General features: G+C 40.6%; 1 protein-coding gene across 1 annotated transcript in view; it reads right to left on the bottom strand.

Annotated features, from left to right (window-relative positions):
• Positions 1 to 21,334, bottom strand: part of Erc2 (ELKS/RAB6-interacting/CAST family member 2) — an 877,816-nt gene that overhangs the window by 568,749 nt on the left and 287,733 nt on the right. The window contains exons 7-8 of the mRNA XM_051176767.1: positions 15,635 to 15,790; positions 2,347 to 2,514 (exon numbers count right to left, since the gene is read on the bottom strand). Coding sequence (XP_051032724.1) covers positions 2,347 to 2,514; positions 15,635 to 15,790 — 324 coding nt within the window. The remainder of the gene's footprint in view (positions 1 to 2,346; positions 2,515 to 15,634; positions 15,791 to 21,334) is intronic.

Below are 21,334 nucleotides of genomic sequence, written 5' to 3'. Positions count from 1 at the left end.
ATGTCACCTCTTCTGAGAATGAACTCTATGTCCCTCAGATGTGTTTTAGCTTATATCTTTCAACACAAGACATAATGAAATAGAACATATCTCATCCAATAACCACTCTCCCACGAAGCAACCACTTGTGAGATAGGGAGACTCTGGTTTTCCTGTTGAGCTAAAGAGAGCAGATCACAGTTCAGTGTGCTCTATCTATTGCAATCCCTTCCCTATGATCTGACAATTAGATTTAATTTCAACTACATTGATTTCTTCAAGAGATGGACAGCATTAGGTAACTTGTTCTCTATTTCTATACACAGCAATCTTAGTAGAAGGAAAAGGCAGAAGAAAATTCCTTGGATATTTCAGTGGATAGACTTATGAATGTGATACTCTCAACTTCAAAGCAGGAGTTTAGAAATGCCATCCCATTGTCCTTAAAGGGAGAGTGACTTCATTTCTACTTCAAAGCCTCATCTTTCCACTAGGTCCTTTAATTATTGAACATGGGGCAGAAGCTGTCCACATAATGTCACCTCTATCTATTTCATGAAATATATATGGGTCTAATTTAAACCTGTTAATCTGAAAGAAGTAAAAATAGAAGGAAGGATAGGCAGACTGCCATAGGCCTCAATACAAAACAGCAAAAGGAGAGGTCTTTCTCAACTGGTTTTTCTCACTCTTGCCTTCTGAAGAGGAACTGCCAGGGAACCTGGGTGCCTGTTTAGGAAAGCTGGCTGCCTTGCTCATCTCACACAACTCACAGTATCATAGTTACAATACCCTTAAGATAAACTACAGATATGGAAAAGTTCTTTGTAAAGCAAAAGTTGAACAGGAGTCAGCAAACCACCTGACCTGTGTACAATACAGAAGCAAGAAGAAGCCCTGACTGGACCGTCCAATGCCGGCTCAGGTGACCTGCTTCACAGAGATCACACTGAGTGTCAGCAGTTATTTTCCATGAAAGACAAGACAGCTCTGAGGGCCACACAAGCCTGCCATTAGAGCAAAAAAAGCAGACATGGAGAATAACAGATGTGATGGGTTCTAATAATATTGTATAAAGTAAAGCAAAAGGCCATATTTGGATCCCATCAATCCTGTTCTAAATTGACAACTGCTAGAGGGCAGAAAGGTCTAATAGAGCAGGCATTAGCCACATGGCATTACTAAATTTATAAAATATAGTTACAGTGACTAAAGAGCTACATCTTAAATCTTGCCAACTAGTATATTTAAAAAGCCTTGTGTGGCTAATGGCTCAATACTGAACAGCAGAGTTCTAGATATGCTATATTGATGCCCTGTCAAATGAGATAAAAGTCAACTTCTAATTTGTAACATAAATCCAAGAGTTATAAAAGAAAATACCCATGTAACTTTGACTGAGGGCACATACTTATTCAACAATCCAACTGACTCCTAAGGCAAATTGTACCTCCTCCTTACCCACCTTCAAGTCTATATATAGAGAGACAGGATGCACAAGGCCCCAGAGGACACACATGCCAATTATGCTGCCTTCTCCCAGAGTACCCCACAAGGCACTGCCTCAACACACAAATCAGACTGGTTTATCACCTTCTTTGCTATATCGCCTATTGCTTTTGACGGCTGTTTTAGTTACACAACAACTAGTGTGTGTGTGCTGCATTTCTTACAATACAGAGTGGTGTAATACAGCCAGAAGAAGCAACGAAAGAGGATAATAATACATGGGGTGTATTGGAGGGGTGTTTTGTTGTTCCTCTAAGTGTGAAACAGAAATAACAAAGCAATCTTTCCTTTAAGAAACATACAATGCTACCTTTCTGCACTGGAAAAATTAGTAAGAAATCACCTTTACAAATGATGTCATATAAGACATGCCATGGGCTGCTCTAATCATTTTATGATTTTGATGAAATGTAATCATTCCAGATCCAATTCCTTATAATTCTCAAATAAATAAATAAATAAATAAATAAATAAATAAATAAATAAATAAATGGCTCTAAACCATGGAAAATAGAATAGAAAACTTCTAAATGTGAGACAAACTCCTTGGATGTACAACATGACATATATCAAAGAAGACAATGAACCCACTTCAGTGTGAGACTGTCTTCCCTGCAGAAAGAGTCACATGTTTGGCCTGGGGGATTGCTGCAACCTCAGGCAGGGATGAGGTCACAAAGCTATGATATATGCAACAGGTATTGTGTTTGAAAAAAAAAATGTGAAACTCCATGACTCCCAGAAACACATCTTGCCACAACCGTTTTTGGTATGGGTTTGTCTAGAGAATGCCCCTCAAGAAGAGCACTGTATATAGCCGAGTGTCCCTGTTCTCCAGGGCCCTAGTCAGCACCTTACCTCAGTCTGAAGGATGGCAGCCCTCTGTTCTTTGGCAGTAAGTGACTCTTTAAGCACTTCAATGTGTTGCTTGCAATCTGAATTTTGATTGCTAAGGGTTTCAAGCTTTGTTTGTAAGGCAAGAAGTTCTGACTCCTTCTTGGAAAGTTCCTGCTTCAACTGGTCAATCTGGAAAAACAAGATAATCACAAAATCTGAGAAAATCAGTTCAAACAGTTTACACTTGACAACTACTCATTTTTCTCTGTTTTCAAAAGCCAGAGATAATGGCTCCAGCAAAGAGTGCCATGAATCTGCTGAAAGAGATGGCCCTGGTCTGGAAGAGGCTCTACCGAGACCTTGGGTCTCCAATGCCATGAAAGTACTGCCAAAACCTACTTGTGTCTGAAACCCTGAAGTCTACTATCAACATGCAGACCATGGGAGGAGGGGGGTAACACAGTGATTTAACCCAAGATACAAATTCACAGTGCAGACTCAAGGGTACCATTTGAAGACCATCTTCAAAAGAAAAATAATTTAAGGCTTTTATTTTATTTCTATTAAACATAAAGAAGACAAAAGAACCTAAAATATACATAAAGTATAAGAAAAAGCCATGCTAGAAACACTCATAATTCAAGTCACCAAAAATAAAAGTAATATAATTAGAATCAATACCATCCCACATCTATCTCCCTCTAGCCTGCTTTAGAACTCTCACTGAATTTTGGGATCATTTTTAGTGTTATCATTAACTTTGGCATCCATACAGAATATATTATTTAGTTTTTCATATTTTAAAACTTTGTGTTGTATATGCCTTAAGTGTTTATGTCCTAGAGATTAAATGTCCATGTAAACCCATGTATATAGAATTCAATCATTTCTTTACATAAGAAGAACATTCTACTACAAGAGTTCACCTCGGGTTTTTAATCTTTATAGCAGTGGTACTCGGAAATTATATAAAATGCAATATAAGCATCATCTTCTCAAGATTCCATCCAGATGTGAAGTTGCTGGACCACGTAGAATGTACAGCCATCTTATTCACTCTTCTACTGCTATGAAAAGTCACCATGACCATGGTGGCTCTTATAAAGGAAAGCATTCCATAAGCAAGTGCTTACAGTTTCAGAGGTTCATTGTCCTCACAGCAGGGAGCTTGGCGGCATATAGGCAGACATGGAGCTGGAGAAGGAACTGACTGAGAGTTCTGCATTTGGAAGTGTAGGCAGCGGGAAGAGAGTGAAACTGGGACTGGCTTGGGCCTTTGAAGCCTGAAAGTCCACCTCCAGTAACACACACACCCCAGCAAGGCCACACCTCCTAATCCTCCTCAAGTAGCATCACTCACTGATAGCTAAGCATTCAAATATTTTGGCCTATGGGGACCATTCTTATTCAAACTACCACATTTTACTCCCTGGCCCCCACAAGTATCACCCTAATGTAATATGTATCATAATGTAAATGCATTTAGTCCAACCTCAAAAGTCCCCATAGTATATCACAGTCTCAACACCTAGTAGCTGATGGAAGCAGAAGCAAACACCCACAGCCAAACTACTGGAATCCAATTGCAGGGAGGGAGAAGTGATGAGCAAAGGGGTCAAGAACAGGCTGGAAAAACCCACAGAGACTGCTGACCTAAACCAGGAGGAGATCATGGACTCCACTCTGATAGCTGGGAAACCAGCACAGGACCCCACTAGACTCCATGAACATAGGTGTCAGTTAGGAGGACCAGGCAGTCTATGGGACCTCTGGTAGTGGAACAGTATTTACCCCTAGTATACAAATGGACTTTGGGAGGCCATGCTACATAGAGGTATACTCTCTCAGCCTAGACACATGGGTAGGGGCAGGCTAGGCCCTGCTCCAAATGATATGACAGACTTTGAAGACACTCCATGGACACTCCCTGGGGAGCAGAAAGGGAATGGGATGGGGACTGGTGGGGGGCACAGGGGAGGATGGGAGAGTGTAGGAACTGGGATTGACATGTAAAACAAGCTTAGTTCAAATTCAAATAAAAAATATCAAAAAAAAAAAAAAAAAAAAACAGACCACTGTTTAAGTCAGTTCAAGGTCTTTCTGAGATTTGTAGCAATCTCTTTAATTGTAACCCCTGTAAAATCAAAACCCAAAAGCCTATCACATAATTCTAACATACAATGGCACAGAAAATATATTCCCATTCCAAAAGGAAGAAAAATGAACATAGCAAAGAAATATTGCACTAAAGCAGGACCAAAACCAGCAGGGCAAACTCCAAACTCTGCATCTCCATATCTAATGTCAAAAATGCTCTTCAGATCTCCAATTCCTTTCAGCTTTGTTGACTGCAACACACTTCTTTCTCTTGGGCTGGTGCCACTCCCTGTTAGCAGTTCTCCTAGGCAGGTATCCTGCTACCCTGGCATCTCCAAACATCTTGAGATCTCCAATACAGTCCAGGCTTCACCACATTGTCCTCTCTAAGCCTCCATTCAGGGAAACCCTACGGAAAGTTTAGAGGTCAGGCCGTAGTGGAGAAGGAAGATTCTACAACCCCTTTCTTGTATCCTTCACTCTAAAGTCAAAACCACATGGCTGCCTAATTTTGCTTGTTGGGGATGAAATATGGATCCTTTATTCAATTATGTCTGCATCAGTTTTCTGTTGTTGATGGTTTTTCTCTCTGCTTAAGCTTTTCTTTATTCCTTTTCACAAGTTGCAAGCTTAGCTGGGTGGGGTCTTGTCCTGACATCATCATTATTCTACTTGGCATCTTTAAACTTTTTATTAACTTGAGTAGTGGACTTAGCTCCATTACACTTCCTGGGGCTCCTTTTCATTATAGAAGTACATAACAGTTACCACTAATAACCATGCAACAGAGTCAATACCAGGCTGTCTTGAAATTTCCTCTTCCAACACCATTAATCCAAAACTCTTTAATTTAGCCTCATTTGGATCTTTTGGATAAGGGCAGAAAGCAGCCACATTCTTCCATAAAATATCACAAGAATGATCTCTAGGCCACTAACTAACACTTTCCCCCTCTGAAACTTCTTGAGTTGGGCCCCCACACTTCAAATTGCCCTCAGTATTGTCTTCCATATGCCTATGTGGGTGACCCATTATCTCCTGCTTAAAGTGCCCAACTGCTTTTCTAGTCCAAAATCCCAAAATTTTCCATTACTCTTCTAACAAACAGCATGGTCAGGCCTGATACCAACTTCTGTCTTAGCCACTGTTCTATTGTTGTGAAGAAATACCATAACCATGACCACTCTTTTTTGTTTGTTTCTGAGACAAGGTTTCTCTGCATTGCTTTGGATCCTGTCCTGGAACTCACTTTGCAGATCAGGCTGGTCTTGAACTCACAGAGATCCACTTGCCTCTGCCTCCCAAGTGCTGGGATTAAACACATGTGCCACCAACACACAGCTCCAAGGCAACTCTTATAAAAGAAAGTATTTAATTGGGTCTTGCTTACAGTTTCATAGGTTTAGTCCATTATCATCAAGACAAGGAACATGACAACATACAGGTAAACATGGTCCTGGATAAGGAGTTGAGAGTTCCACATTCAGATCTGCAGGCAGAAGGAACACAGTAACACTGGGCATGACTGGAGCTTTTGAAACCTCAAAGCCCACCCCCAGTGACATACTTCCCATAAAGGGCAAACCTCCTAAACCTTCTCATGTCACACCACTTGCTGATGACAAAGAATTCAGATATGCAAGCGTATGGGGCCATTCTCATTCAAACCACAACATCTTAATCTAATTTTACCAGATAAGACCAAATTTGTTTGCCAAAGCAGCTATGCTAACTTGCATGACCACAAGCAGCTTCTCAAAATGCCATTATTCCATAGCTTTCCCAGTGTCTTATGTCACCAGCCCACTGGTGATATAAGAGTGGAAAATGATCTTCAGAGGTGACTTGCACCACCAGGTCATTCTGCCTTCTTCACAACTGCCACTCTTTGAACCAGAAGTTGGTCTGTTTTCTTCTCCTAACCTTGCACTGAACAATGATTCTGAATGTGGCAAAGTATCAGTATCTCTTCCTACCCTAATCTAGAAGACAACTCATAGCCTCTGTCCCCACGCTCAAAGCCAGAAGCATTGTATGAGTTCAGCTACCTTGTGACAATCCCAACTGGCAGTCTCTGCCTGTTGGAATGGTATAAAGTCAACAATCCTGTGAAAACTCCAGTATGTGGAAGTCCACACAAGCCACATGAAAAGGTCACTTAGGAAGAAGGGCCTGTCTTCTTCTGGGTCTCAAGGGGAAATTCTTCAATGTTTCATCATTTAGTTTGACATCTGGTTTTCACATGTAGAAAAATAATGTTATTTACTAAACAAATATAGTAATTAGATCTTTGAAGATGCACTTGTAGGTTTGACAAAGTTATCTTTTATAACAATCATTTCAAGAGTTGGTTTAAACATTAAAGGAGATTTAATATTATCCAACATTCTACCTCTACACCATGCTTTTCCTCCTTTAATATGTTGTAATGAGTCACATCAATGGAATTTCAACATCCTCCGTTTCTCGTATTTCTATGAAAACTTCCCGACGTATAATATCTTTCAAAATTAATGGACTCAGCTTGCAGATATTCTTTCATCTATGTTTTAGATAGGACTGTTCTTTTCTGTTCTGTCTGTGCTGCTGATATTGAGTTTTGGTACACACTTACCTTTGAGCTTCTAATGTACTTGGAGATTTTATTCTGTTAAGTTGGGTTTTTGTATTTTGATGGTCATTAGAAAACCTGAGAAAAACATATAAAGCTGATATTTTCCCTATTAAGAATTCTACATTGAAACTAAATTTTCAAATTAATTTGAAGGAAAATTTCATAAAGCCTACTTATCTCTTCTACCAATGGTATCTATGATTATGCTTTCTCAAATATTTACCTTTGATGTTTCCTTGCTTGAGCTTCCTTATGCCTTCTTTGGGATTATTCTGCTTGCTTTTCCTAAATTAGAAATTTATCCCACTAATTTTCAGCACTTTCTCTCCATTACCTCCTCCCCTCATGTCTGCTAGTGTGTGGTATGTACATGTGCACATCCTTTACACATTCACATGGAGACCAGAGTAGGATGTCATGTGTTTTCCATCTCTTCCCACCTGGTTTCCTGAGATGGGACTCTCACTAAACCTGGAGCTTATCAATTTTAATCCCTGCCCCCAGTTAGGCTAGCTGACCAGCAAGCCCCATGATCCTATTTCTGTCAGTTCTTCATTCATAGAATGAGATTACAGGTGCCTGTAGTCACACCCAGTTTTTAAGTGAATTCTGAGATTCCAGACTCAGGCCCTCATGCTTGCACAGTGAGAGCTCTTACCCACTAAGCCAATTTCCCATCATCCATTATTTGTTACAAAAGACTTAACACTATTAATTTCTTTGTTATATCATCTTAGCTTTATGTTACTAATTCAATTTGCAGTGTATACATTATTCAGTCCCTTTTGTTGTGTTTTGTTTTTAATATATATTTATGTATACAGTGTTCTGCCTGCAGGCCAGAAGAGGGCACCAGATCTCATTATAGATGGTTGTGAGCCACCATGTGATTTCTGGGAATTAAACTCAGAGCCTCTGGAAGAACAGTAGGTGCTCTTAACTGCTAAGCCATCTCTCCAGCCCCTCAGTCCTATATTCAATCTCCTTTACTCTTTGAGTCATGAACACTATGTGCACTGTGTGTGTGTGTGTGTGTGTGTGTGTGTGTGTTTAATTGGATTCACCTACACAGGGGGAAATGTTGCTCCCAAAACAATGCAGGCTATTACCACTGTTCTTTGTTGTTCATCACATTTCTGAAGATACCACACACTTTGGTCACAGGGCTTGGAGAAATCAAGGTGGTACTGACTAGAAAGTGTCCTCCCAGCTACCTAGCATTCATAGTACCAGAAGGATCTATGTAGGCTGCTTAGAGGGAAACAGCAGTTCTACCCATAGCTTAGGTTTAAGCTATAATAACAATCAATGTGTCAAGATATGCCCAAGGGCAAAACCCTGGCATGAATGTTATGGGGGTAACCAACTTCTCTTCTGACTGGATTTAGGCTATTCCACAGGAGAAAGCACATGCTTGATACTATAATTATTGCAAAGAACCCCTGGCTGAGGAGCCCAAAGACCCCAAAGATAAAACTAGTATTAATATTTTGTTAATAGCAAACCACACTCTAAATCCATATCACTATACTGTAGATTAGTACAGTTCTCAGACCCTATCAGGAATTTCCTCCAAGTAGTGGATGAAGGTTAACAAAGATGCTTACAGCAGGTCAAAGTACAAAGTGCTATGGAATGATCAGACCCAAATGGGACATCTATATCGCACTCCCTTCCCACACGGCTCAGGGACCATCTAAGGAAAGGGTGTGAGAAGACTTCAAAAGCCAGAGGTCAGGAAGAACCAAAGGAAAACAATGTAATCTGTGCATGGCAGGATCACTACACACCGTGACCTGCAAGCAGCTGTGGCTGTCTACCCCAGGCCTGCATAAGATTATGCCAGTCAATCTTTCAGCATCAGCAGACAGGGGCTCATGAGCCCCCATTTCTAGCTGAGATACCATTGACAGTTGATGGCTCTTTGGGGGGAAGAATCAATTTTCTTTAAAGATACGGCCTCTTGTAGATTGACAGTACTGCAGTGCTTGGCCCCACACCATAAGTATATGGGCAAAACAAATGGACTCAATGAGTCACACACACACACACAAAATGTGAAGTTGTAAAGATGGATGATCTATATCTGGACAGAATGAGGGAGAGGGATGCAGACTAAAATGATTTAAAAAATTGTCAAAATTCCCAAAGAATCAATGAAAACATTATACTAAAAAGAGAAGTTAAATATATTTGCATTTATTTCACACACATGCCTCTCTCTGGCTGTGGGAGCTCTGATTAGGCTCAAAGGAGGCCTTACTATAGACTATTTTTCTCCACAGTCTTTTGTTTCTATTTCTCTTACTTGCTTTCTTCTGCTCTGTGTCCTTGTTTATTAAATCCTCCTTCTGCTACAGCAGATCAAATGCTTAAACTACTGACTACACCTTTCAATTTCTGTATTCATAATCACCCATTTCCAGATATTTTATTTGATTATCATTAAAATGATTGGTGTTTTTAGAGTCTCTAGGCCACTCTTCAGAGTTCCACCACTCCCCTTGTTTATTTCAAAGTAAGGAGCACACTTATTTCAAAGACTTGGTAGTGCAAATTTAACTTAGGAAGTTTATAGCTTCTGATTATATTGTTTCCCTTTGCTATTGTTTTTTATTTCAGATTTTATGATTTTTTTTTTGTAAAGGGAGAAAATTTGTGTACAAACACACTTGAGACTGACACCAGTCATGTGACTCTTCAGAGGATTTGTTTCTGCCAGCATCTGAGACACTTCCAACCCAGGGCCCTTTAAGCCTACTCCCTACCGGAAAGATCTGGATCAGCTCGTACAGTATATCCACATGTGTTTCACCCATGTCTCAGAGAAAATGAATCTTGTTCAATTTTCTTTTGGCTCAGAATTTTAAAATGGATCATTTTTCCTAGGGTCCTTAGAAAATGTGCAGGTACGTGGAGTAGGGCGGTTACTTTCAGTGTCTCCCTGAACTCAGGGTACAGATGTCTGGGATTCCAGGGTTATATGCTGCTGGTGGTAACATTCCTGTGATGTGCCTCCTCTGATGTGCCTTGCCTTTGTCCAATGCCCTTGTGACTGTGGAAACCAAAGCTCGAGTCTACCCATCTGATAAATGACAGCATGAATAAGTAACCTGCTCTCTACCTACAATGCAAGTTCCACTGCGGCTTAGTTTTACCCTTTGAGATTCCTTAACAGCATGTACATTTTCATGCTTTTAATATATATTTCACTTAGCATTTTTGTTTTCAGCAACAACAACAACAAACTTGCTTAAGCAATACCTAAGTCACTCACAGCAGCTGAGCATGAACACAGTGGCGCTACGAATGAGACTGTGAGCGGTCCTGCGTGGCAACCAGAGTGAGACTTCTATCTTCAGAAGGGTTGAGATTGTGGCACTCGCCAGAAAGGTAGGTGTGACAACTAGGTTTGGTTGGCAGCTTGAAACATTGTAGAGTCACCTAGAAAGGGACTCTCTATGAGGAACTGTCTAGCCTAGATTGGCCATAGGCATGCCTGTGAATGATTTTGCTTGTAAAGAATTTTCCTAATTGGGCTTACTGAAGTGGGAGGACTGGCTCATGGTGGGTAGAGGATTTTCAACAGTGTAAGAGTATGAAAACACACAAACACACATGCATTTGTGCTCTCTCTGCTCTTCACTAAGGGTGTGTGACTAGCTCTTCAAATCCCTACTGTCCTGACCTCCTTGCAATGACATAGTGCACTCTGAAATTGACAGTCAAATAAGATGTTCTCCACTTAGTTGATTTTGTCACAGGGTTTTTCTCACAGCAACCAGAAAGCATCCATTGCAGGATTTACAGATGGAAAACCCAAATATGGAAGGAAACCCACTAGCAATACATCTTGTGGCATCAGGAAACAAACACATTTCCCAGCTTACAAACTGAAAGGGCTGATAGAGGGCTGAAGAGAAAATGGTCAGAGAAGGATTCTGAAAGGCTGTAGGGAAATCCCCATGGTTCAGTGACGGGAATATGAGCCCAGTGAACACTACTCAGGTGAGGTCTGTGCCAACTGCACAGCGCCCTGACTGTAGAATACTGAGTCTTTCGCTTCTATGTAGAACAGAACTAAGAGCCCCCTCTCCAGAACAGAATGTAAACAGAGAGAGCCCGTCAGAATTAGGATTCCCTAAAATGATGACTTACACAAAAACTAAAACAGTAAGCTCTGTTGTGACCCATAGGGATGGGGCTGTAGACCCCAAATCACAGACTGTTCAGCTGAGACACAGCATACAGCCTCACACATATGAAACCCATTCAGCTAGAAAGTGCCAAAGATTGTCAGCTCAGCACGAATTAAGCAAAGACAATGCTAATAGTCTCAACGCCCTTCTGTGAGAACAACCACAAAAACTACCACAAATACCCTAGCAGAAAGTTGCTCAGGTGCTGGGGTATGTGGAAACAAATGCAAATGAATGTTCCTAATCCACAGAAGATAGTGAACAGGAAATGTGAGGCAGGCTCCACACAGACACCTACTTTCTTCCACAAGAATGGGCTGATGGCGATAGAGATGCTTCAGTCTATAAATATTAAACAGGCAGGCTCTTCAAAATAGCTTTCAGACTATCATTGCCATGAGGTAAATTTAAAATAAATATTTATGCAGACAATAACTGAAAAAGGATTTTCTAAAGGGAATACATTTATGGGGGAAAAACCACATATTTCCAAAAATATGCCTTTTGCTTCTTTTACAGCCATAAACTCAATAAAAATGGAAAGTGATGCAATCAAACATGCATGAGGATTGAAGCCAGGGGAGGCGTCTCTGTGATGGCCAGAAGAAAAGCCCATTGGAATTACATCACCTGCCTCATATGAAGTCCATGTGGACATCAAACACACTTCATCCTGTCGGAGAATTCTTGCCCCACTTCTAAATGGGACACAACCAACACTCTGAAAAACCCACTCAGCCAAGGAAAACAGCTTTTTTTTCACTGCAGATACATCCCCCTGGTGTTGAGAAAATGACATGCTTATTATCATGAGGTGGGTTGTGAGGTTTGTAATCTGTCAGGTTTATAAAAGTGCATTGCAAACTCAGAATAGAAGGGGAGATTAATAACAGCCCAGTGGCACCTTTGGCAAACACTAAAGACAGAGAGAAGAGCTAACACAGAAATACTGAGGTCAGTAGATGAAAACTGTGTTAGACTAGGAATGAAGCCTTCTACAGAAAGGGGTGCCATTACTTTATTGAAAAGCAATTATTTTTATGCTTATTCCATTTTCAGAAGTTTAATGATGTACCTGAAAGTAACTAGTGTTTTTGACGGCCGTTCAGACTTGGGTTTCACAGTCCAAATCCTCTAGGTCTTTGGAGGTAGAACAGAAAATTGAGTCTCCATCAAAGAAGGACAGGAAGTCTTTCAGGGAGCCTTGGCTCTTGAGGCCAATATTTATGTGCCAAAGGACTTGCTAGGTGCAGGGATTTCTACTTGGCCAATATATCAGATACTCCTGACTTCCTACCAGTTCAAATTCTAAAACTCTGCTGTTATATTTTTACACCTCATCTTCCACCTTCTCCCAAAATATGCTATCCTAGTTTTGTTATAGTGCCATGTTTATAAAAAAAAATAATTTAGGTCTATAGTACTGCTTACTTTAATCACAGAGATTTCCAGAGGCCCTCCCCTATCCCCCATTCCAGAAGCAACTTCCAGGTCAATAGCAAACTGGGGGTACATGGTTTTCTTGACAGCTAGTTCAAGTATTTTCCTCCAAACTACTCCAGGCAGCATTCCCAGGCTTAAATAGGAATGCTGCTTACTCCTTACTATAGGAGATTCAAGAGATGTCAATAAAGAAATGAGCAATAATTGTTATGATCCAATCCAATAAGAACATGCTTTCAACCAGAAAACATAAAAATGGACTCCTACTAGTACATTTAGCTGATGTTTATCAGTCTAACATTTTTATGAGGTATAACAACACATTTTTATTTGTATTCATTACAAAGCCACCTCTCCAAGTCAATTCAATAAGAACAGTATTTCATCACTATTATTAATTGGGTTATGGTTCTTCTAGAATGTTTAAACATATTAGCCACATTTTTTTGGAGCCAGGAACCATAATTACATTATCTTTTAAAACTCTCAGTTAATCCTTGTGAGCCATTTTCTAAGTCTGGCAGTGTTACCCTATTTCATAGACATAAAGTATGACTGAGTGACATGACCAGCTCCCTAGAGCCTCCCTGCTAGCAAAGATAAGCTAGATATGGGCCTGAGTCAGTTCAAGTCTTTAGTTAACACTCTTCTCACTTTGCTCCCCCTCAAGACTTCAAGGATTCCTTAGTGCAGACTCTCTGGGACCCTTTAAAGTAACTACCATGGGAAGTGAAATGGAACTCAAGGATACCGTCTCAGACAAATGTGAGGTAGCAGCCAACTTCTTGCTGAAGACCGCATGAATGCTATATTCACCTGTACTGAGTCCATAATACATGGCAGCTTTGGCCAGTTTTGTGCAATTTCAGCTGTGGACACTGCTTGAATACTCAATCTCCCCTTGTTAAGCTGCAGAATGGGGAGATGAGCTTAATCTAAGACAGTAGTACCATCCCAAACTTCCAGAGCTCACTCTTAGCTGTGCCTCTGATCTCCCAGTCCATGGTGACTTGGGCACTGTCTACAGGTCACCTGAGGACTGTGCTTGTTCTACTTCAGCTCAGCTCTCTGGGATATGACTACAGGCAAGAAACCAGAAGGGATACTAGATCAGGGAATGCCATTGGTGTTTATGTCACAGAAATGGTTGCATTCAAAGCCACTTGCTACTTCTGACATGTCTAATCTTTGACCCCCATTTGTAGTCATAATCTCAATACCTATGATAGAGATAAGGAATTTTCAGAATAAAGCACTGTGTTTGATTTAATTCCTTGAAGATCCATGTATACACAGTTATACATATGCATTACAGGTGAAGTATATTATTTCTTCATATAATTTTTAAGTCTGTATAGAATACAAATGCTGCAAATGTGAGAAATGTGCCTAATTTTTCTTCCCCTCCCATTACTTTCTCTAACTCTGATGAATCTTACGACAGGGGAACAAAGACTATTAAAATAAAGATTTTAAAAAAAGAGGACACTTAAAAGTAAAGGAAAAGGAAAGGAAATACATTAGTAGTGATTATTTTCAGAAATAAAATGGCTTAATAGAGGAAGAGAAAAACCCACAGTCAGAAAGTATATAGACAGAGTCTAAACAGGAGGTCTCCATTCTGTCCTTCCCCTTAGAGATCAGGGAGCTCAGCAGAAGATGGAAGGGAAAGATTGCAGGGATGAGAGGGGATGGAGGACACTAGGAGAACATGTCCACAGAACTAACTAAGCAGACTTTATAGAGTTTACAGAGGCTGCAACAGCAATCACTGGGCCTGCATAGCTCTGTACCAGGTGCTATGTGTATGTGTTATATATAATTGGTGTTTTTGTGAGGTCCTAACAGTGGAAGTGGGTCTGTCTCTCAGTCTTTTGCCTGATCTTGGGACTCTTTTCATCTCATTGGGCTGCTTTGTCCAGCATCTATATGAGGGCTTTTGCTTTGTCATAGTGTATCATGTTTTATCCTGTTTGGTTGTCATTGTTTGGAGGCCTGCTCTTTTCTGAAAATGAAATGGGGGGAGGGAGAGTGGAGATGGGAAGTTGTGAGGGCTAGGGGGAGTGGAAGGAGGGAAAACTGTGGTTAGAATTATTATATGACAGAAGAATCTATTTTCAATAAAAAATTAAAGCATCTCAAAATCTCAAAAGATCTCTTTGTGGCTAATCATAAGCGTGATGGTTGTGTATATATAAAACTGATCATTTCAGATCTTTTAGTCACAACTAGCCCAACGTTAAATTCTGAAAAATAGAAGCCAGTTCTTTGAACTGACAATAGTGATATAAATCAATGGAGCAGATTCCTCTAGTAATGCTTGCTAAACATTGAAGAGTAACAAGTGAGAAACAAGAACACAGACAGCCACACCCAGTGCTTGCTGAGGGCTTCCTGGAGACCAGGCAAGGCTGACCAGCTGCTTGGAATGAACAATCTCTGGGAAACATCATATCAGCTCTATAATGGGCTTCCTTTCTGACCCCTGTTTCACAAATGAAGAAACCCCAACTTAGACAAGTTGAATAATTTGACTAAATGGAAGCACTGACACTTAAAATTATTTGTCTTATGCTAAAACCAGAATATACTAATAGAACTGAGATGTGCTAACAGCTTCCAGGGAAAGGACAAGAAACAGAAGGAACAGCAATTCAAAGAAAAGAGTGCTGGTAGTTGGAAATGTGGAAAAGACTAAAACCCTGTGAACTCTAGAGACAGAGAAACACAAGGCTGCCCACCATGAACCTCACAGAGTAGATACCCCACTAATGATTTCCTCAGACTCCCTTTTGTATCCTTTATTTTTAATGTAAAAATTCCCATGCTCTTCTTTACTATCTATATATTTCATGTAACATGAGGCAGACTGTGTGGGTCTTTGGAAAAGTAAGCAGGTGAACCATAACCTTCTCCTCGAATCCAGATCATAAAAGGCTGAGACTCCACAACCCACCTTGGTCTTCATAAACTTGGAGTGGCTTTTGTACACCTCGATTTGTTTGATCTCCTCCTCTCGGTCTTCTGTGTTGAGCACACCATTGGCTTTCAACATCTGGATTTCATCCTCCAGGTCCCGGATGTTTCGCTCCAATGAAGCAATTTTTGTGTCCTGTTGATAAAATGGAAAGAAAGTTGGAGGGTTTTGTTTTGTTGTTGTTTCTGTCATTGCCAAAATAGAATTTAAGAAGGTAACTCTGGTAGTTAGCATTAGCCATGCGCAGAACTAGCCCGGGGTTCAAAAGAGTTTGTGTTTTCACATCTGAGGATCACTTGTCAGGTATCTGTTTGAGTGCCCAATGAATATCATGGGTCCACAATACAGGGAGTAAGCTAGCCATGTTTCACTGATGTTGAAGAACCAGATTACTAAGCAATAGTGGCAAAAATCCTCTAAAGTATCTATATAAATAAATAAATGCCCATTTCAGTTAAAATAAGAATGTAATTTTAGAAATAGTTGACCAGGGTACATGTTTTAGTTCATCTGTAAACACAGAAGCAGTTTGTTCCTGTTTGTTTCTGTGTGGATTCTGTGGTTGCTTGTATAGGCATGCTTGGAATTTGACTCCAAGAGAGAAGGACACTAAAACTCACTAATGGAGAAAAGGATTCTTGTCTCAAATACAGACATAAGTGAAATTAAATAACTGAATCCTGACTTTGTATGACTGATACAATAAATATTGAAAATTTATAACAACTGGAAATAATATATCATAACATTGTGATTTATTTGGCAAGCAGTCAGGTCCCTACGTGACAAAAAACATGAGTACCTTGCAAGCCATCTCTAACCTATTGATTTATAGACCCGAAAAACTAGAAATATTACATTCAGATGTGGGATTAATTGAGAAAAAACATCCAGTGACAGACTATACACAAGAGAATGCACAATAAAAAACTATGCTTGAGGAAATGCAGAATAGAGGGTTCTTACAGGGCAAGCCATCAAGCACATCCAAGAACATTGCCCCAAGCTTTCACAGTGAGAGATAAGATGTCTAAAGTTGCCTTGAGCATTCCCACTATCTCAATTTGCCTGCATGATTTTACAAAGATGCAATTAATCAGTGTTAAATTTGTCATTAAACATTAATAAAAATGATCCAATAGTTCTTTAATTAGTTTAGGTTTTTAGAACCTAAGAGATTAATTAAACAGTAAATACATTATTAACTCAGTTTTAAACTGTTAGAACTAACTGTGCCTATCTTTTTCTGTGACTACATTAAATAGATACACTACATTAATGGGAGATGTCATTCTGTAAATATATTTCTCATACTGGTTAATGAATAAAGCACTGTTGGCCAATAGGAAAGCAAGATAGGCGGGACTAGGAGACAAGGAGGATTCGAGGAAGTAGTAGGGAGGAGTCAACATGGAGAGATTGGAGAGAGCAGATGCTGGCCCCACTCTCCAGTAAGATGAGACCACGTGGAAATATTTAGATTAACAGAAATGGATTAATTCTTAAGACAGAGCTAGCCAATAAGAAACAAGTAACTGGCCAACTGCATTTATATCTAATATAATGACTCTGTGTATTATTTGGGGCTGGCATGGCAGTGGGACCAGCGGCCGGGAAAACATGGTTCCTTTGTTTATTAATTCAGTTTTAAAATGTTAGAACAAATGTGTCTGTCTTTTTCTGTAGCTACTGTAGATTTCCTTTTTCTATGTTGTGTGCCCAATATAACTCACATGTCAGTATAGTAGCAAGCATTATTACTATCTACACTGTAAGTGTATTGCCATAGGAGGAAATAGAGGAAGGATGACAACTACTTATTGGGCTCTGCTATGGGTCTGGAGCCAAATGCTCAACACAATAGGTACTTTCATTATTTCTCAGGAAAATTCCATCAAAATAAAATTTAATTGTGAAAATTTCAAAACTATTATGAAATCCTATAATCCATAGTATTATTTGAAAGTAATACTATTGTGTTTCTCCAGTTATAAAGGCAACATTCTTTCAATTAATTAAAATTAAGAAAATTTTTTTATAATCCTACTATCCAAAGATAACTACCATTTGTATTTTATACATAGCTTATCAGTATTTCTCAATTTTTTATTTAATTTCTAGTTTCAGTACAGGAGGTATTATTTACTGATCTTATACAAAGCCCTTACCCTCTAATGTGACAGGATTTGGATATGGGATAAAGGGATATGGTCAGATGAGGCCATGAGAGCAGGGCCCTTGAGATCACAGTAGTAGTCTCATCAGAAAAGACATTAAAGTTTTTTTGTTCCTCTCTTCCTCTCTCCTACACATGAACACAGAGAGAAGGTGGCCATCAGCAAATCAGGAAGAGGGTCTTCACCATAGTCCAAAAGGCCAGCATCCTGATTATACCCTGCCAGCCTCCAGAGTCCTACTAGTAATTCCTGCCAGTCTGGCTTGTTAAGACAGGCCTGGAACCTCACTTAGTGACTTGCTTCAGTTTTGAGCTATGAAGAGAGAGAGAGAGAGAGAGAGAGAGAGAGAGAGAGAGAGAGAGAGAGAGAGAGAGAGAGAGGAAGAAAAGCAGCAGGAGCAATAATCTAAACACTTCTAAAAATTCATAATAATCTTCAAAGTGAGTCACTTTAAAAATAATAAGTTTCCATATGTAGATAACAGACATAGGGCAAAGGATAACCACCCTAAAATCCACAACCCCATAGAAGCTAGGAAACAAGGAGGACCCTAAGAGGGACATACATGGTCTCTTGGAGAATGGGAAAGGGACAAGATCTCCTGAGTAAATTGGGAGCATGGGGGAGACAGATAGGAGAAAGAGGAAAGGAGAAGGGGATGGAGGAGGAGGACAGGGATCAGGAAGGTCAAACTGGGGAAAGAACAGAGAAAGACAGCAAGGAAAGAGATGCCTTAATAGAGGGAGACATTATGGGCTTAACAAGAAATCTGGCACTAGGGAAATGTCCAGGGATCGACCAGAATGACCGCAACTGAGAGTCTAAGCAATGGTGGAGAGGCTACCTTGAGTGCCCTTCCCCTCTAATAGATTGATGCCATTATGGAGCACCCATCATCTAGTGGATGATGGAGAGAGGCAGAAGCAGAGATTCGTGGTTGAACAATAAGTCAAGCTCCTAGGGTTCAGTTATAGAAAGGGAGAAGTGATGAGCAAAAGGGTCAAGACCATGCTGGGGAAACCCACAGAAACGGCTGACCTGAGCAAGTGAAAGTTCACAGTCCCCAGCCTGACAACTGGAGAACCAGCCTAAGACCAAGCCAGGCCCCCTGAATGTGGGTGTCACTTGGAAAACCTGGGTAGTCTATGGGGCCTCTGGCAATGGAACCAGTATTTATCCCTAGTGCATGAATGGACTTTGGGGGCCTGTTCAACATAGAAGGTTACTCTCTCAGCCTAGATACAGTGGGGAGGGCCTAGGCCCTTCCTCAAACGATGTGACAGACTTTGATGATCTCTCATGGGAGGCCTCACCCTCCCTGAAGAGTGGATATGGGCTGGGATGGGGAATTGATAGGGGGAATGGGAGCACAGGAGGGAGAGGGAACTGACATTGGTATGTGAAATAATGATTGTTTTTTATTTAAATAAAAATATTAAAGACAAAAAAAATGTGCTTAGCTCATAAGAGCTCAGAAAATGCTCATTTCCTGAAATCTCTCATGGGCTTGGATATTTCTCAAGGCTCAATTTCCTCGGCCCAATGAGGATACTAGAACTACTTGAAAAAGTACATAGACAATTACGATTAACATGCTTACTGATTCCCATAACAACCTTAAGATTATATGTATACTCTAAAACAAAGCTAAGAAAATAATCAAGATGGGCTCGGGAGTTTCATTAATAATGGGGTTGCCTTGCAAGCATGACTATCTGGGTATGACCACCATTTTTAAGGGCTGAACATGATGGTGGGGCTCAATGGGACCCTGTGGATTACTGACTGGTGGTGAGCTCAGGCCACTGAGAGCTCCTGTATCAAAATGCAAGCTGAATGGCACCCAAAGAACAATACCTGAGCCTGTTCTCTGGCCTCCATTGTGCAAGAACACACATGTGCATGCCCACTGCACATACATTTGTATTGAGGAATATTAATTGAAATGTGTTATATTTGTTTATGCTATGGAATTTTTTTTTAGTGATGCAAAGATATGTTACACTCTTTTATGTTGCAGTTGTTTAACTGTGAAGCTGTGTTAGTGTGCCTGTCTCAAGACACCTGATTGGTCTAATAAAGAGCTGAATGGCCAATACCAACACAACAGAAAAGATAGGCAGAGCTGGCAGGCAGAGAGAATAAATAAGGAGAAATCTAGGAAAGGAAGATCAAGGAGCAAGAAAAGGAGGGGGGCATCAGGGACCAGCCACCCAGATACACAGCAAGCCATGGAGTTGGAAGTAAATAAAGGTATACAGAAAAGAGAAAGATGAAAGCCCAGAGGCAAAAGATAGATGGGATAATTTAAGTAAAGAAAGGCTGGCTAGAAACAAGTCAAGCTAAGGCCTGGCAGGCATAAAGAATAAGCCTCCATATGTATATTTAATTGGGAGCTGGGTGGCAGGCCTCCCAAAGAGTGTGAAGCCTAAAGAGTAAAACAAACAACTACACACTTCTATTACATAAATACACATTGCCACTGATGAGATTTAGAAGTATCTAAATACAAACAATGAGAGCACTTACACATGCTAAATTCAATCTTTATAAGAATGAGCTGTGAAGTCTAGCAGTGATGGCACACGCCTTTAATACCAGCACTCAGGAGTCAGAGGCAGGCAGATCTCTGTGAGTTCAAGGCCAGAGCTAGTTCAAGGACAGGCTCCAAAACCACAGAGAAACCCTGTCTTGGGAAAAAAAAAAAAAAAGAATGAGCTGTTAAGGGTGAAGAGGAGATTCAGCTTCCTTCTTCTCCTATATAAAAATTTCCTGAGTCTGAGATGATCATGGTTATGTGACTAAGTATGTATATTTATGACAGCAGTAAAACCTGAAGTTCTCATATCTTTGATACAACTTTCCTAATATCTTCAGGTAAGATCTCAGGCCTCAAGCATGTGGGCAAAAGGAGAAGAACCTGCTTCCTATAAGCCTTCAATTTTGTCCTAGTCAATTCCTAAGGCTCTAGTTAGTAATAACCATATCTAGCAACTCCTAAGCAGGTTAGATTAGAAGGCACCTCTCTGCCCATGCTAAAGAATTACATACTGTGGAGAGGTAAGTCTGGGCCCAATTGGGGCAGCCTCTCCCCTACAACCTCCCCCCCATGAACTCCCTGGGTTGGCCCTGGATCCCCCTGCCCTGTGTCCTGTCCCCATCGAGAGCACCCTTGGAGCTCTGATACACCCCCACCCATCCCCACCGCGATCCTGCCCCCCCTACCCTGTGCTCTACCATGCCCACTGTCCTGCCGGCTGGTTGAGCACTGGGACAGAGGGAGGAGCCAACAGTCCACACTACTTTGGGGACTTCTCAGAGCAACTCTGAACAAAGGAAACCTGCCTATCCATGAGAGACCACCTGTAATTTCCACCTGCTTGGTCTCTGACCCCCACCTCCAGTACTCTGCTGGAGTCCCGGGCCCCTCCCAGAGATCCGCCTATCTCTGCAGGTCCACACTGAGTTCTGGCCTGCAAGATGCTTGACCCCTAAAGCAGGG

The sequence above is a fragment of the Phodopus roborovskii genome, unplaced genomic scaffold, assembly GCF_943737965.1.
Source record: "Phodopus roborovskii unplaced genomic scaffold, PHOROB, whole genome shotgun sequence".
Taxonomy (NCBI): domain Eukaryota; kingdom Metazoa; phylum Chordata; class Mammalia; order Rodentia; family Cricetidae; genus Phodopus; species Phodopus roborovskii.
The sequence above is the reverse complement of the archived record's forward strand: the minus strand, read 5'-3'. Positions and strand labels throughout refer to the sequence as shown.